The sequence below is a fragment of the Alexandromys fortis genome, unplaced genomic scaffold (assembly GCF_014885135.2).
Source record: "Alexandromys fortis isolate MF-2015 unplaced genomic scaffold, M_Fortis_MF-2015_v1.1 scaffold_0, whole genome shotgun sequence".
In the NCBI taxonomy this organism is placed as follows: Eukaryota; Metazoa; Chordata; class Mammalia; order Rodentia; family Cricetidae; genus Alexandromys; species Alexandromys fortis.
Window position 1 is genome coordinate 42,360,009 of NW_026067949.1, and position 15,309 is coordinate 42,375,317.

Consider the following 15,309-nt stretch of genomic DNA (forward strand, 5'->3'; position numbering starts at 1 on the left):
ATATATAGTGTTTATACTGTGTGTGTGTATGTGTGTGACACACAGAGGTCAAAGGACAACTTTCCGGAGTCATTTCTCTCCTTTGACTCTGTGGGTCCCAGGGATTGAACTCAGGTCATCAGACTTGGCCGCAAGTGCCATCAGCCACTGAGTCATTCCGTATCCCCTCCCTGAGTTTTAGGATCAGTTATTTTCACACTAAATAATGGACGTATAAGTGAGGAGTAACTTTTTTTTCTTGATTTGTAGAGTATCCTGCTTCATCTCTCGGGACTAACGCCTGTGCATAGTGTTTCAGACTCTGAATGCAAGGGATGACATCAGTCTTCCCTAGTCCGTGTTTTAAATGAAGATTCTGCCAGTGGCTACACTCATTTTAGAGCAATCCCTTCTTTATTTCTGCCTCAAAAGATGGCTTTTTCTGTACTTATTACTCAAATATGGAACATGCATGCCAGTTGAGGTTTACCAAACGCCAAGCATTTCCTGCCACATGAAAACATTTGAAAACACTGGAATGATTACATTTCCCACGGGGAGGGTGACAATGAACACGCACTGACTCAAAGTTCAATTCTTAAAATATGTTTCCATGGAAACAAAACTAAAAACGAGTAGGAAAAAAAGCAAATTAGTAGCATTTGTTTTTTTTGTTTTTTGTTTTTTTTTTTGGTGGAGAGGTCTCCTTAAGAATATCTTGCCTTGGAAATTCTGAATTATATCTAATTATTTCTCAGAAGCCTGTCAATTGCTTGAGAATGAAGCAACTTCTTAGGAAAGGAAGAAATGGTAAATTCTCTCTGGTCAAACACTAGCATATGTGGGTTTAGATTTAAAAACCTAAAAGGGGTTCAACATGTGGTTGAGTAAAGGCACTTGCTGCTAATTCAGACAGCCTGAGTTCGATACCAGGAACCCAGAAGGTGGAAGGAGAAAATGCCCCCCTCCAGGTGTCCTCTGACCTCTCTACCTGCTCCAAGGCACACACCCCCTCACCACACATAACAGATAAATGAATGTGAGAAAATTAATACCTAGAAGATTTTTCCTTAAAAAGTGTGCCTGGGGGCTGGCGTGGTAGCTCGGTTGATGCAATGCTTGTTGTACCCGTGGAAAGACCTGAGTGCGTGTTCCACTATCTGTATCAAGCCGGGCACAGCTGTCCATTTCCTCAGTACCGACAGCGGGGTCCTGAGACAGGCGATTCCCAGAGCTGGCTGATCTGTCAGCATAGCTGTAGGTTTATTGAAAGACTTTGTCTTAGAGTTAAGATGCAGAGTGAGAAAGACCTAGCATTGGTCTCTGTCTCTCCACATACATGTGCACACATGCGTACCCAAACACGTATAAGAATACACATGTACATACAGAATGAAATAACTAAAATTAAATCTGTGTCCTGAGATTATTGAATTCAAAGCTCAGCATCATGCATCCAGGTTAAGTTTCCTATGGTAGGGAATGTTGGTCTCCTTCGCTTCTCTTGCACGTCCCCCTTTCCTCCTACAGATGGGTACCTTCCTCACCCATATTTGCAACGACCAAGGGCTGATGGGCAATCAAGTGTTCAGTGACTGCTGTAAGATGGAAATTACAGCAAGACTCCAGTGCTTCCTGTCCTCCAAGAAAGATGACACAGACAGCATCGATGTACCCCTGATTCCAAGGCCTGAGCTGACCTGTGAGACAGATGAGGGGACTCACATGTCACTGAAGACAAGGTACACCACTACTCTTTATCCTGGCCTCATCAGAAGAATATTTTCCAAATTTTAAGACAGACTCTTTTTGCACATAAAATTCTCTAAAACCAGATGTTTTATGATAAGGAATTGAAATGTAAAAATGTTATGATACATCTTTTTTTCTTCTAAGGAGAATGTGGTCAGTTAGCATCCTATTGGATCAGTAGGGCCTGGGAATCTGCTGTGGAAGATTAGAAATGATTCGGCCCTATAAAGTGCTCACTTCCCTGATTAGGAAGACCAGGAGTTGGGTGGGAAACGAATGTGAAGACGTAAGTCGCAAACAATGCCACACCAGTTTGGAATTATGATTAATAGGGTGGTATTTATTTAAAGGGGAAAAAAACTTACAGTTAACCGTCCCAGACAACAGCCCTCTGCGCAATCAGGAAGGAGTCTAGTCGCCGGAAATGGAGCAAGAAGCGAAGAGGGCGAGACGGGAAGTAGCCGCTTTTTTAAAGGGAGAGAGACCACGCCCCAATGGGCTGATATCTCAGCGGCTATAGGCTGGAGGAGCGGAAGGACCTCCCGCAACACGAATGCTAGTGCTAAACAAATGTGGGCACTAAAACAGCTTGTAACACTGAGAAAGGTCACAAAGAGGCTTGTGTCTGCCTACAATCAGCCAGCCTGACTAGACATGAGGAAGGACAAGGCTCTGGGAAGGTGGCAGTGCCCCCGTTGATAGATCTAGCTGGCTCCCATGAGGCCCACCTACACGTTCCACCTGTGAGGAACACGAAACAAGGAAGGAAGGCAGCCTTGTCCTTTCCCCTGATGAATGTCTCAGCTGCGTGGATAGTTGCACTGCATACATGTGTTACATGTAAAGCAGCAGGCTATTGCAGTTAACACCGGAGGTAAGAATGGCCTCTAAGCAGACCACCCCAGGGATGGCCAGGGGCAGAGATATGGTAGACTAATATGTAAGTCCAGATTCCAGGAGTGTCTTTTGCCTGCGGTGTTTGGCCTGGGCCACCCTGACCTGTGGAGGTGAGCTTGTGCTTCTTCTTTACCTGCTGACATAACCTTGCCAGTGCCACTATGTGAATTCGTCTTCTTTGGAACCATAAGAATCAAGATGGCTTCAATGATTGGCATATGAGGGAATTCAGAAGGCACTATCTAGCCTTTTATCTATCTATCTGTCTGTCTATCATCTATCTATCTATCTATCATCTATCTATCTATCTATCTATCTATCTATCTATCTATCTATCTATCTATCTATCTAATCTATCCCTCCATGCACAACAAAAGGTCCAGATGACTAGGCGTCAAAAAGCAGAGAACCCTGGAGACAGAGGCTAGCAAGAGTGTGCTGTCCTGGGGAGAAGCATCAGTAGATACCAGAAAGAGCATCTGAGAAGTGTGAGGCAGGTTCTGTCATTTGAGCCAAGAAACAAGCAATAATTGTAGATCAAACAGAGGTGAGTCTTCAACTGAAAAATGGGCTGTGTAATCCTGGGGCAAGCGATACAGCTAGCACTGTAGCACTACCAAATCCACAGACTGGAGTCCTAATCAGCACAGAGTTGCATCTTATGAGAGACAGGTGCTAACAAGAAGTCGGGGGTTAGGGTCAGGAAAGGACGAGGGGAACAAAAGACAGTGGCTCTCATTAAGTGTAGCTGTTTCTACTTGAATCAGGCACTAACATGAGGGATAATCCTACATCTGACTGATGGACCCAGAGTCTAGAAACTTAGCGGTGATTTGATAATAGATTTTATTCACATCAGTCTAGAGGAGACTAGACAATACAGAGATAAGGAACTCAAGTCCTTTTAATTTACCCTCACAGGGGCAGAACTGCCCTCAGAGAGTTCTGAAGCTTTGTAAAGGAAGTATGCGCCCTCATACTCTTAGTTAGAAAGAACTAAAGGATCACATGTCCAGCAAGTTCTAAAATGCCTGCCATTAAGGGTGAAATATGAGTACGGCAACTCATGTATTAAAGTATCGCTATCTACAACAAGCTTCAGGCAACCCCAAAGCATCCCACAGCAGATTAGAAGCACAGCAGGTATTCTGAAGGGCACTGCTGTGGACTTGTGTCACCCTGGGTCCATGCTCCCAAACAGAGCTGAGCACCTTGCCGCAGTGCCTACTCTCAGAGACCTGCTTCCCAGGACATCCAGCATGGGCACTTCCCGCTTCGGTTTCCTGTGCTACTTCCTACCCTTCCCCCTGGGTCCATGAAACTGTCGGAGCTTTTCCCAAGGGGCCTCTAGGAATGGGCAGATTCAATATCTGTGGTCATTCCTTACTGAATAGAACGATACCGTGCACAAGGATGTGCATGTGTAGGGGGTCAAAGGATAACTTGATGGGGCCGTTTCTCTCCTCCTCCCTTCAATTGTGTTCCAGGAGTCAAACTCTGGTCACCAAGGAGTGTGGTAAGTACCTTTGCCCACTGAGCCATCTTGTTGAATACTTAGGTTGATTTCTATGACCTTCGACTGGCCTGCGCATTGGGGGAGACAATGGGACCGAAGACCTGGAAGTCTTCCTTTAGCTCTCTCTCTCCCCTTTAGCACCCTAGTAAGTAGTTACCTGTGGTGTAACTGTGACTTTCACCTTGGCTTCCCAACTTACTTCGCTACTTGGACATCTGGCAGCTCAGTTTTGTTCAGCTCAGCTCAAATTCCTGTCTAATGAGTAACTGAATCTCACATGCCTCTGTGTTGGGCTGCACCATGTGGGAACGCATGTTTATAAAGGAAAGAGGATCGAGAGTGTAGCAAAGAAATAAGTGGCCAAGCTTAGAAGTGAGGCACAGCGTTCCCATTAATATTTTATTGACCACAACTCTCAACTTCACTGAGAAAGTGGTCTTTCTGAGTACACAGGAAGAGGACATGGATCTGTGGGAACACACAGGTTTGGTCTATAGTGTTGACTTGGCTGAGTGCATATTCCTGTGTATATGAGTCTGTTCTCGAACAAGTTCCACAGTCTTATGTGAGGAAACATAATTCCAGGGAATTTAGTAATAACCGAAAGTACTACATGACAAGTCTCAAGGCACAATGATACTGACTTTGTTAGTCTAGGAAGAACTTCTGGGTGACCTTGAGAGGCTGCTGACCATCATCAATAATTGTCAAGTCAATTCCTGAGCCAGATGAACAAGCCTGCATTACAGCACAGCTTGGACAACTGAACTTCCTACCTCCCTGTCTCTCGAGGAATGTGGGGGCATTTCATTTCTGGTCACATTTAACCCATCTGTTACAGTCACTTCATGGGCACCCAGGGAATGATCCTGTTGGTCTGTTTACTGTGAATCTTTGAGGATTTTAGGCAAAGTGCCTAAATCTCAAATCTCAATTGCCAGAATTTCCACAAGTTCCAGAGAAACAAAGTATAAATAAATACAGTTTATGAGAAACGACATTGGTATATGTGCCTAAATTTCAAACCACTCAACTTTGCAATTGTAAATTTCAGGTTCAGCTATGAAATTTCTCGAAGGTATCCATTCTTATACGGACCCACTATCTTGACCATGTCTGCTTGCTATGAAACAGCTGTTTGGTCGTGCTGTCAAGAAGAAAATAAAACCGAGTGCCTGCAGACAAAGGTAGTGTATACATAGCTCAGTTGTCATTTAGGGCTTTGCTATGGAAACTGTGGGTTGTGGACCAGCAGCATAACATCACCTCATGTCTGTCTCCTCCGGAAGCTCCATGGTGTCTCTTTGACTCTGCCTTATTTCTCCCAGTGTTCAGTTTAGGTTTCCTGCCTAGCTTTACTCTGCCCTATCATAGGCCAAAGCAACTTCTTTATTCATTAACCAATAAAAGCAACATATATACAGAAGGACTTCCTACATCAGTTTTAAACATTAGAAAATTCTGAATATTAAAAGACACAATATAAAGGCCATCAGGCAGATTTTCTATGTGTCATGCTGAAAACTAACAGTAGTTAATAATCGTTATGATGAATAACTTAAGGCTAACTTAGACTGTTTTTGTCTTGATGTCTTTATTGTTCTCAGTAAGAAATCGTCTAATTTCCTCTAAAATTTACAGAACCTCTTCTCTTTCTCCTACCTAACTCCTTCTTGTTTATTAACATATAGATAAGCATATCTGGAGACACTCTGCCATAGCCTAAGAACTCACGGTGGTAACCATCTTCTTTAAAGCTATTTGTTTATATTCATGACCTCCCCATTCTTATTCTGGAGGATTCTGGTTGCTTCAAAAGCCAACTCTCAGTTATCCCAGGAAGGCAATCATTTCTCCTTCCTCTTGGTTTCGTTTTAATGGAAGCCTGAAATTCAATGGTTATGCTCTGACGTCTGCCTCACTGTCCAGCATTTCCCACCAAGCTGGGTGATGCGAATTGCTTGCACACCATCCTTTTAAGTCACAACAGTTTTCACATCAGTTTCTTCACTGGAACATCTTCCTCAATGTGCGACATGCCCCTATGGTGTTACATATAAGCAGACGCAGTGAGTTAGCTAAGAGGTTTCTCTCCGTAACAGTCACAGTGTTCTAAGCAGCTCTTGTTCTGTCCTTAGAGAAAATTACATTATCAATCATATTGCATATTAGTTGTGTCTCTAATCAGAGTATGCTGAAGCCTCAGAGACCCTCGTGAGAACAGCCAAACGGTTTTGCATTCCATTTTGAATGAATGTGATGCAACAAAGGGGATAATAATAAAGAAAACTTACAGTTAACTATAACCTATTATTAATTACTATTTAGCAACAGTAAACAAAATTATTCTGATTATGCCAGTTTTTGTTTGAAGATCATAGTATATACATTTTCTGATATTTCTTAAAAATATTATTATAATAAACAACACACAGTTAATATAATGCTTTTGTTGGTTTTTATTTATTTTATGTTTGTGTGTGTTTGGGCTGCATGTTTGTCTGGCATTACATGCATGCTCCTTCTAGCTTCAGAGCACCTCATAATAGAGTTACAGATGGTTGTGAGATACCATACGGGTGCTGGGAATTGAATCCAGACCCTCAGCAAGAATAACAGGTGCTCTTAACCACTACTCCATCTCTTCAGCTTCATATTCTCCCTCATATGTTCTAATTGGAGATATATAGCTATCCTGAAATTTAAAGATTTTACTTACATTGCTACCAGATAAAAATGTTAATTTTATGTATTTCCTTCTACTGCTTTTTTTTCAATTGAGATTTTTATTTTATATGTTACTGTGTTCATTCCAAGAAAGTTTTGATTAAATATTTGATTAAACACATCTATTTTCATTATAAATATAAATGTTCTCAAAGCAATATGTCATTGCTTATCAATTATTCTACTCTTGAACCATCTTATTTGGCTTTAAAGTTTGCCATCATAAAAAACACGGACATCAGTTTGCTTATGAAGTTTTGAGCTATGTGATCGCCGGGTAACTGAGCTGCTATTTTATTTTTTTGCAAAATCCTTGCCCCATTATTCCTTTGTGCTTAGCTCCTCTTCAGTCACTCAGAGACTTTCTAATGTTGAGGCGGTAGATGGGGTTTGGTTTTCTGTCTTTCCTAATGATGTCATTAACATTTTCTGTTACTATCACATTTTTTGATGAGTTAATTTTCTGTTTGCAGCTAGAACCCATCAGAAGATATATTAGAGAAATATCTGTGAGACATCATCATTTATGTGAAATCAGGATTAAATTCGATGACAAAATAGTAAGAGCCGTGTAAGTTTCCTATGTGATTTGTGGGCTGTGTTGCTGCGAGGCTAGTTGTTTTGCCTAAACTACTTTGAAAAGTCACTTGCATATTATTTAACAATGTCTGTCCAGATAAGTCTGGAATTCTTTTCTATTCCTATACTGCTTCTCTGTTTAAAAATAGCCCAATGGTACAGGAGTTGAGTATGAAATCACTTAGTCCTCAGCTGCTCCCATTATCTCCTCCATCAGTTTATCTCAGTTGCTCAGATCCCTCAGTGTATAATAAATAGATTTGGGGCTTTAAGATGTAGGGACCTAGGGCTGGAGAGATGAAATATATCCCACTCTTGCAGAGGACCCCTTAGGTTCCCAGTAGGCACACTGAATGGGCTCATGAAGGTCTGTAACTCAGCTCTGGGGGATCCTCCTGGATTCCTTGGGTAACTGCACTTCTCTATGTACATCTCACACACAGACACACCTATACATATCATTACAATTATAAGTAAAACTTAAAACATATGCAGGAACTTGGCTAGGCATGGTGGCATATTGCCTATGATTCCATCATTTGAGAGGTAGATGCAGAAGGATCAGGAGTTCAAGGTCACTCTGGGCTACATTTTGTGAGCCAGAACAACTGGGTATACAATGAATAATAATGATGACGATGATGATGATAGATAGATAGATAGATAGATAGGTAGATAGATAGATAGATAGATAGATAGATAGACAGACATACAGACAGACAGATACAGAGACTAACTGCATCTTCCTCTATCATATAGACTAGAGGCAAACATATGCTCTTTTCTCTTGAAAGCAAGGATGGAGGCGACTTTAATACATCCTCTCCAGCCTGGACCCATGTATTTTTCTTATCACTGTCTTCCCCAGTGAGTGGTAGCAGCACTGGGATGCCTGGAGGGCAGGGATATTTTATTTCCAGAGAAACTCCAGAGACTTGTCAATAGTCACAACAGAGCCCTGTGCCTCATACGTTTGTCTTTGTGGTAAGGTTGATGTCACAGAGAGGGTGCTCATGTTTCTCAGGTTATCAAGTTGTGTGTTCCAGTGTCTCAGAAGCTTGGTGTTGATAGCAGATTCTTAAATGATGAAGATTACTGTATTGGACGTTATTACGATTTGATCTTTGTGTGGGTCTATGTATTATAACCAAAGTAAAAAAAAAAATACCTCCTTGCTGGTTTAGACGCTTGTGGTACTTGAAATAGAAATTCAAAATATTGAGGAAAAGAAAGAAGGAAATGGTATAATTATATTATAATCTCAAAAATAGAATAATTACTAAAAGCCGAATGCTATTCTCATCTTAAAAGAAAACTCTTTCAAGGGACTTAATTTTCTTTACAGAGAATTGATTCTGCTCACTAAAAAGCAACCTAAAGCCAACTTTTCTGAAATTGCCAAACTGACCACAGATATTAAAAATCTGCATGAGATCTGTTGTGAAGGAAATACAGTGGCATGTGCACTGGGCAGGGTAAGACGCTTTATAATTAAAATTCTTTATTAATTAGATTTATTCTTTGACAGTTTCATACATATGCAATGCTTTAATATTTTCTATCGTCATCTCCCATATTAGCCTTTAAAAAGTTTAAAATTCTTAAGCAACAATACAGCAGTAAATAATAAAGCTAGAAAAGTAATGACCTCTTCCTTTTACCAGTAGAATGCCTACTCTCTCCTTTCTGTCCCTACCTAGTGTGGTGATTCCCGCATTCCTTTAACTTGTTAGGTTTCGGGAACTGGCGTTTAACTAAATCGGGACTATAGTCCACTCTCCATCGCTAACTGCATAATGCCTAGAGTTGCATCTGACGTCAATCTCTGGGAAAGAAAACCTGTCAGTGTGGTGTGGAACTCCTAGGGCATGGACACGTGGACAAAGACCTATGTTACATCCAAATATAAAGTCCCCAAGTCCCAAGGAAGGAGTGAACTGAGGCTGCCCGTGCCTCCTAAGGCCCCAGCCAAGTCCTGCGCCATGTTTTTTTATTTAAACAGAGTCTTCAAGTCTCACCACAGACGAGAAGACCAGGACAAGCTGAAGCCTCATTTCATGGGAAAACTCAAAAGCCTGTGGGGAAAGATCTCCACCCCCAAACTTTTCTGTTCCCTTCATGCACAACTTAGAAGACACACACTGAAATAAGACTTAAAAGGGGGGAACAGGAGGATCCCCGAGACTGTCAATCTTCAAACGTAACCTCCCCTGGGACAGAGTGCAGGCCCAAGTGACACCTTCTGGTAATCATTGTGACTGTCAGTGTTAAACTCAGCTCTGCCACTCAGGGACAGCAATGCCTGCCACTCCCAATTCCTAGAACACTGGCTAATGGCCAGACTCATGAACAACACTTTTTTTTGCATGTTTTGGGGGTGCTGCCTCTTTGTATTGAACCCAGGGCCTTGTGCCTGTCAGGCAAGTGCTCCCCTCCTGAGCTTCATCTCTTTGGGTAGACTGACGGATCCTTTCTGACTGAAGAGTGGGTACATTTGGTAGAAAAGTAAAGAGACATATGGCCCTGATAGAACCCAGTTCAGACAAAATAAAAGCTGAGAAAGCCTTTCCTTCACACATAAACAGTCCCCATACCCAGCGAGAGACTGCAGGACCGCCGCTCTTGCAGGATGGACTGCCGCAGGCAAGCCAGAGCAATCTGCACCTACCTAATTTTATTGTCTCGTATTCATAAACAAGTTCAAGTAACTGTAAATTGTTCTGGCAACCCTGTCCCAGTTCAGATAGCGATGGAAACAGCTCTGGGGGTTCCTGGTTTGCCAAAGATAGTGTTTATGTGTCCAGAGAGTTTTCATTACTCTTTAGGGAGGTCTGGCATGTTTGTTTTTAGTCTGGATGGGTTCTGAACATCATATGTAGGCACTATTTGCTTATCTTTGGGTGGTCATTTGATTTTCTATCTTTTGACTTATTTGCCAATGGATTTTATAAATGAAGTACTTGTCACACAAGTGTGAGGACTAGAACTCACATAAAGCTGGATGTGGTGGTAAGACATCTGTATTCCTTGTGTGCCCACAGTGAGCAGGGAGCTGGAGGCAGGAGAGTTCCCAGAAGATCTCATGTGAGCCCTGCTAATGCAGCAGTGGCTAACAGAGACTAACAAGCCCTGCTTCAATCCAGACAGAAGGCTAGGACTGACATTCAGGGTTGCCCTCTGACCTTCACACGTGCACCATGGAACCCGTGCACCTGCACTCACACGCTCACACTCTATGTACACACAAGCACGCTACATGCCCACCAGAAAGGCAGAATGAAAACATAGTCCTTACGTCTTAACCACTTTTACAAATCTCATTTTGCTGTATTTTTGGACTTGTGTTGTTTATGTCCTTCTATTCGAATTTCCTCATTCAAGCTATTACTATTTCTATATGCCTTATAAAGTTTGGATATTCATTTATGCTCATTTCTAAAGACAAATTTAATTTTCTACTTTTAAAATATTTATTTTTATTTTATTTGTGTTTTCCCTCTTATATGTCTGTGTACCATGTATGCTCCAGCTCCCAAGAGGGCTAGAAGTGGGTCAGAGTCACTGGGATTGCAATTTCAATTGATTGTGAGCTGCCAAGTGGGTACTAGGAATACAAACCGTGGTCCTCCAGAGAAGAAGCCAGTGTCTTAACCACCGAGACATCTAGCCCTTTAACATTTTCCAGATAGGACTGAGGTCATGTGTTCTGGAAGGATTTGAGCTTGTCTGTTAACCCTCAGGTTGTGGTAGAGACAGAAAATAGCAGAACACTTCTCTGTGTCTTCTGCTGTGCGTCAGCTCAACACGTTCCCAGCAAAACCTCATGGCTCGTGGATTCTGTAATTCTGAACTCATCTGCTTACCCAGATGCAAATCAATATTCACAGCACTTCCATGGCTGGTCCCACGCTAACACACGCTGAGAGCAGCCAAACATCTGAGCCACCCAATGCACATACCACACCTTCGCGAGGCCCAGCGAGGCACCGTTCACTATTGCTTCAGCTCTCACAGTATAAACGAACGTTCTTTTTATATGCAGTGCACTTAATGGCAACATTTTTGTTGGTAATTCTGATGCTCAAGGTTATTCCAAGTACAGCGATGAAATGCTGTGTTAAGTACAAGATGATGCATCTTACAGAAAACAATGTGCACAGTAGATAGGTTTCCTCCCTGCTCACGTCAGGCAATCTGCTCTGTGTTCAGTGTTGAGCAAACAGCAGCTCGTATTAAATAAGGCACCTCACAAAGAGACAGGCACTAAGCGAGGCTATGTCTCGGTTGGTTAGTGGTGTGGCCAGAGGCCAGAGGGAGTCCTGCTTCTTTCTCAGAGTGGCGTTGATTCAGTATGCACCAACTCGGTGTTTAGACGGAGTCTTGGCTGTTTATGTTGTCATGGATTTAATGAAATTCCTCTTCAAAACATCTCACTTCTTAGCGTTTTTTTCATTTAGGGTTATTGAGCTCTCGATGGTGCTATCGTTTGAAATGAAAACACCATCAATTATGTAGCCGTATGCCCTTTTTCTTGTGTGTTTGGTCTTCTTTTTAGTTAATTGGCTCTGGAAGGGGATGGTTTAATTTATTGGCCTTCTCCAAAAACAAGTTGTTGGACTCACTCGCCGGGTTTATGCTTTTAATTCTATCGATTTTCCTCTTCGTTTTGCCTGTTGCTCTATCACAGATGTTTTGGCTGGCGGCTTGGTGGTATTCTCATTCTTTTCAATCGTGCTCACAGCTATTTATTTTGAACAGTATTTTTTTTTTTCCTTTCTGGGGCTGAGGATTGACCACAGGGCCTGGCATCCCCTCAGCTGGGGCTACCCCACTGAATTATACTTCCAAACGAGACATTTCTTTTATCTCCCGCCTCCCACCATGCATGCTGTGTTAGTAGATTTCTCTCTTATTTGCTCCTTTCTCCTTCATCTCCGAGGAAAGACCCTCACACGGCACACTGTAGAGCCGCCTGTCTACAAGCTCTGTCTACTGTTTACAGCACTTAGTGTGCTTCTCCGTGGTGATTCCCAGCTCCGCACTGACCGAAAGGAGAATGTTTATTCCCAACTTTAATCTGCGATATTGCTATAATGTTATAACGTGGTATTCCCATGCCAATCACTAGAAGTCAGTAAGCTTCTCTCAGCTTCTCTCTGACTGCACAGCTCTGAAGGAACAACTGTCTAAGACTGTGTGGTAACTGCTGCACCACTCATTTTTTAAAGGCTGGTGACTAGTACCAAAACTAACCCTTCAATTTTATCTGACTCTTAGAATACCTACTCTATTCCTGATAATTATTCCATTTTTAATGTATTTTCCGCAGCCTTACCAGGTATTATTTTATTACCCATTTTGCAGACTAGGAAGTTGAGGTACAAAGAGGTGAGAAAGTTTCCCTAATTTTCAGTCAGAAAGTGGGCAATTTAAGGAGTATACTTAGCTGTTAACCACAGCATCATTTCTCTACAATAACAGAGTTTTGGTTTTTCAAGACAGGGTCTCTTTATGTAGCCCTGGCTGTCCTGGAACTCACTCTGTAGACCAGGCTGGACTCAAACTCACAGAGATCCTCCTGCCTCTGCCTCCTGAGTGCTGGGATTAAAGGTCTGCACCACCATGGCCTGCCTCCAGCTTCCCTCTTCCTCTCCTTTTCTTACTACCTTTTGAAATTCAGTTTCCAGGCAGCCTGTTATCAGCTGTTCTCTCTGTCTGCGTGTGCCTTGGCAGAACTGGGGAGTCAATCAGCAAAGGCTTTCTCTTCCCTTCCTGTCTAGGCCATTTCTGGACATGAATTGTATTTCCTGCCTGTCTGAAAACCAGGTGGAGCCACTTGCCTGAGTCCTAGCTAAGAGCTATTCCAGTCATTTGAGGTCCAGCTCACAGCTGTCTCCTGGGTTCCATCCTACAGCACACTCACTCCTGTTAAAACCTAAGGCCATGGTGGCCTGGGAACACTTGGTGAAGTGTCTGGATTCCTGTGCCCCACAGCAAAGAACTGTGTCAGGAACACATAGTTAGAAATGGTGATAGAGATCATTTATTCCAAAAGAGAAGGAACTCCTGAGAATTGGAGCAGGCTAGTGAGCTATGGGAGAAAGCACCCTCCAGCCCCATTCCCACCCCATCCCCTTCCTCCAGCCCCACCCCTAAGGGTCATGACCTTTTCTAGGACATTTCTGCAGGGTCATCTCGTCCTCATTTGTATGCCATGAGATTTTTCTCAGCATGCCCTGTTTATTAGATGAAGTCCAGAGGAAGAAGAGCTCCCTATCTGTCTTGCTAGTTTCGTTTTTGTTAATCTTGATGCTTCAGTCTCTAGCCCCTATTCTCCCACCACACTCTCATCCCAGTAACGTTTAATGATAAGGCAATGCCAGAAGTCACAGGTAGATGGTGACAAAGCTGCTCTTGTTTCCTGGAACTGCCGCCTGGAAAAGTCCCACCTTTCCTCCTTAACAGGAGGGAGCTATGCTTTGATTGTGCTGAGCCACGGAGAGCATGCTGGCTTCCTAGTGAACCAGCACACAGACATCCTCAGAGTCTCAAAATGACTCCATGATTTGGCTTACCTATGACTCTTAGATTTCCATGTTATTCTTTCCTAGATTTCGTGAGAACCCCTACTGCTCAGGGCAAATCTCCCTGTAAATGTCTTATAGACGTTTGAAGTCATTCTGAACTCTGCACACCCCCAGGAAATTCTTTGGTCTCATTCTCCAGCCGCTATCCTCATCTGTTCCTACCCTAGACCACGAGTTTCAGTGAATCCTATTTCCCACTGTCCCAAGTAATCCTAGATCCTGTCTCCTCATTTCCCTCACTCCCCTTTGTTGAAACAACTTTTCACTTCCACCTGTTAGTAGTTCCTAGTGTAGCCAAGCCTTAAGTAACACTCTCAATGGCTTTCCAATGACCCTCTCCCAACCATGTCATTCTTTCTAACCTCTAAGGTTTTCTATACCTATAAAAATAAATACTCTAGGATGGCTTTGTTTTCACCTGTTTCAAATGACTCAAATCATGCAAGACCATCACTGTGACTTCCATTGTAGACGGCCAATTCCTTTGATTTCTTCTGAAGAATCATACGATTTTCTAAAAATGACCGCTTTGTGGTTGTTTCATTTCATTATTGGACTCTTTGAGTAGGTCTCGAGTTCCTAATTCACACATAGAAACAGTTATCTGTGCATTTAAGCAGATATGTAAGTAGAACAGCAACATGGACTACACCAAGTAGCAGGCAGAGGATGATGTGGTTCTGGGACCAATGCTTCCCTGACTGGGATCCCACAATAAGAACAACAATAAAAAGACAATAGAACCCTCTGGTTGTGGCTTTTGGACTAGAAGTGAAACATTAATACAATCTATCTTCTATCTTTTTAAGATAAGATATTTGAGACTCTAAGTAAGGTCAAACAAACAAGTATTTCTTTCCAAAATAAGTTATGATGAATGTCTCCTTGGGCCTTTCTGTGTGCCTGGGGTAGAGCAGTGTACAGTATCAAGTTTTCCTCTGGCATTCTTTACAACAGATTAAGTTGAAACTAAACCGAATAATAACTGTCCTGTTCGTGTCTCCCAGCACCAGCTTATGAACTACACCTGCTCTCACCAGGCCATCTTGTCCAGCAAGTTTGCTCAGTGTTGTGAACAGCCAGAACCATTCCGTGGGGAGTGCATTATCATCTCAGAAAATGATGACAAGCCCAACCTGACATCCCTGGCACTCAGAAAGTTTACCGAAGACCAGTCTGCCTGCAAACAATTCAGTGACAAGCAGGATGACTTTCTACAAGAGTAAGGCAGCTTTTCCTGGGTGCTTATGGATTCAGTTGAGAGATGGTGCA

At 42.6% G+C, this 15,309-nt stretch overlaps 1 protein-coding gene across 19 annotated transcripts in view; it reads left to right on the forward strand.

Annotated features, from left to right (window-relative positions):
* The window catches only part of LOC126506323 (alpha-fetoprotein-like), a 38,912-nt gene that overhangs the window by 2,350 nt on the left and 21,253 nt on the right, over window positions 1-15,309 (forward strand). For all 19 annotated transcript variants that reach the window (XR_007593180.1, XR_007593179.1, XR_007593181.1 and 16 more), the window contains exons 4-8: window positions 1,510-1,721; window positions 5,199-5,331; window positions 7,345-7,442; window positions 8,796-8,925; window positions 15,045-15,259. Coding sequence is in view for 16 of the 19 variants with exons in the window: in XM_050149830.1 (XP_050005787.1) it covers window positions 1,510-1,721; window positions 5,199-5,331; window positions 7,345-7,442; window positions 8,796-8,925; window positions 15,045-15,259 (788 nt within the window). In the remaining 3 variants the exon portion in view is untranslated. The remainder of the gene's footprint in view (window positions 1-1,509; window positions 1,722-5,198; window positions 5,332-7,344; window positions 7,443-8,795; window positions 8,926-15,044; window positions 15,260-15,309) is intronic.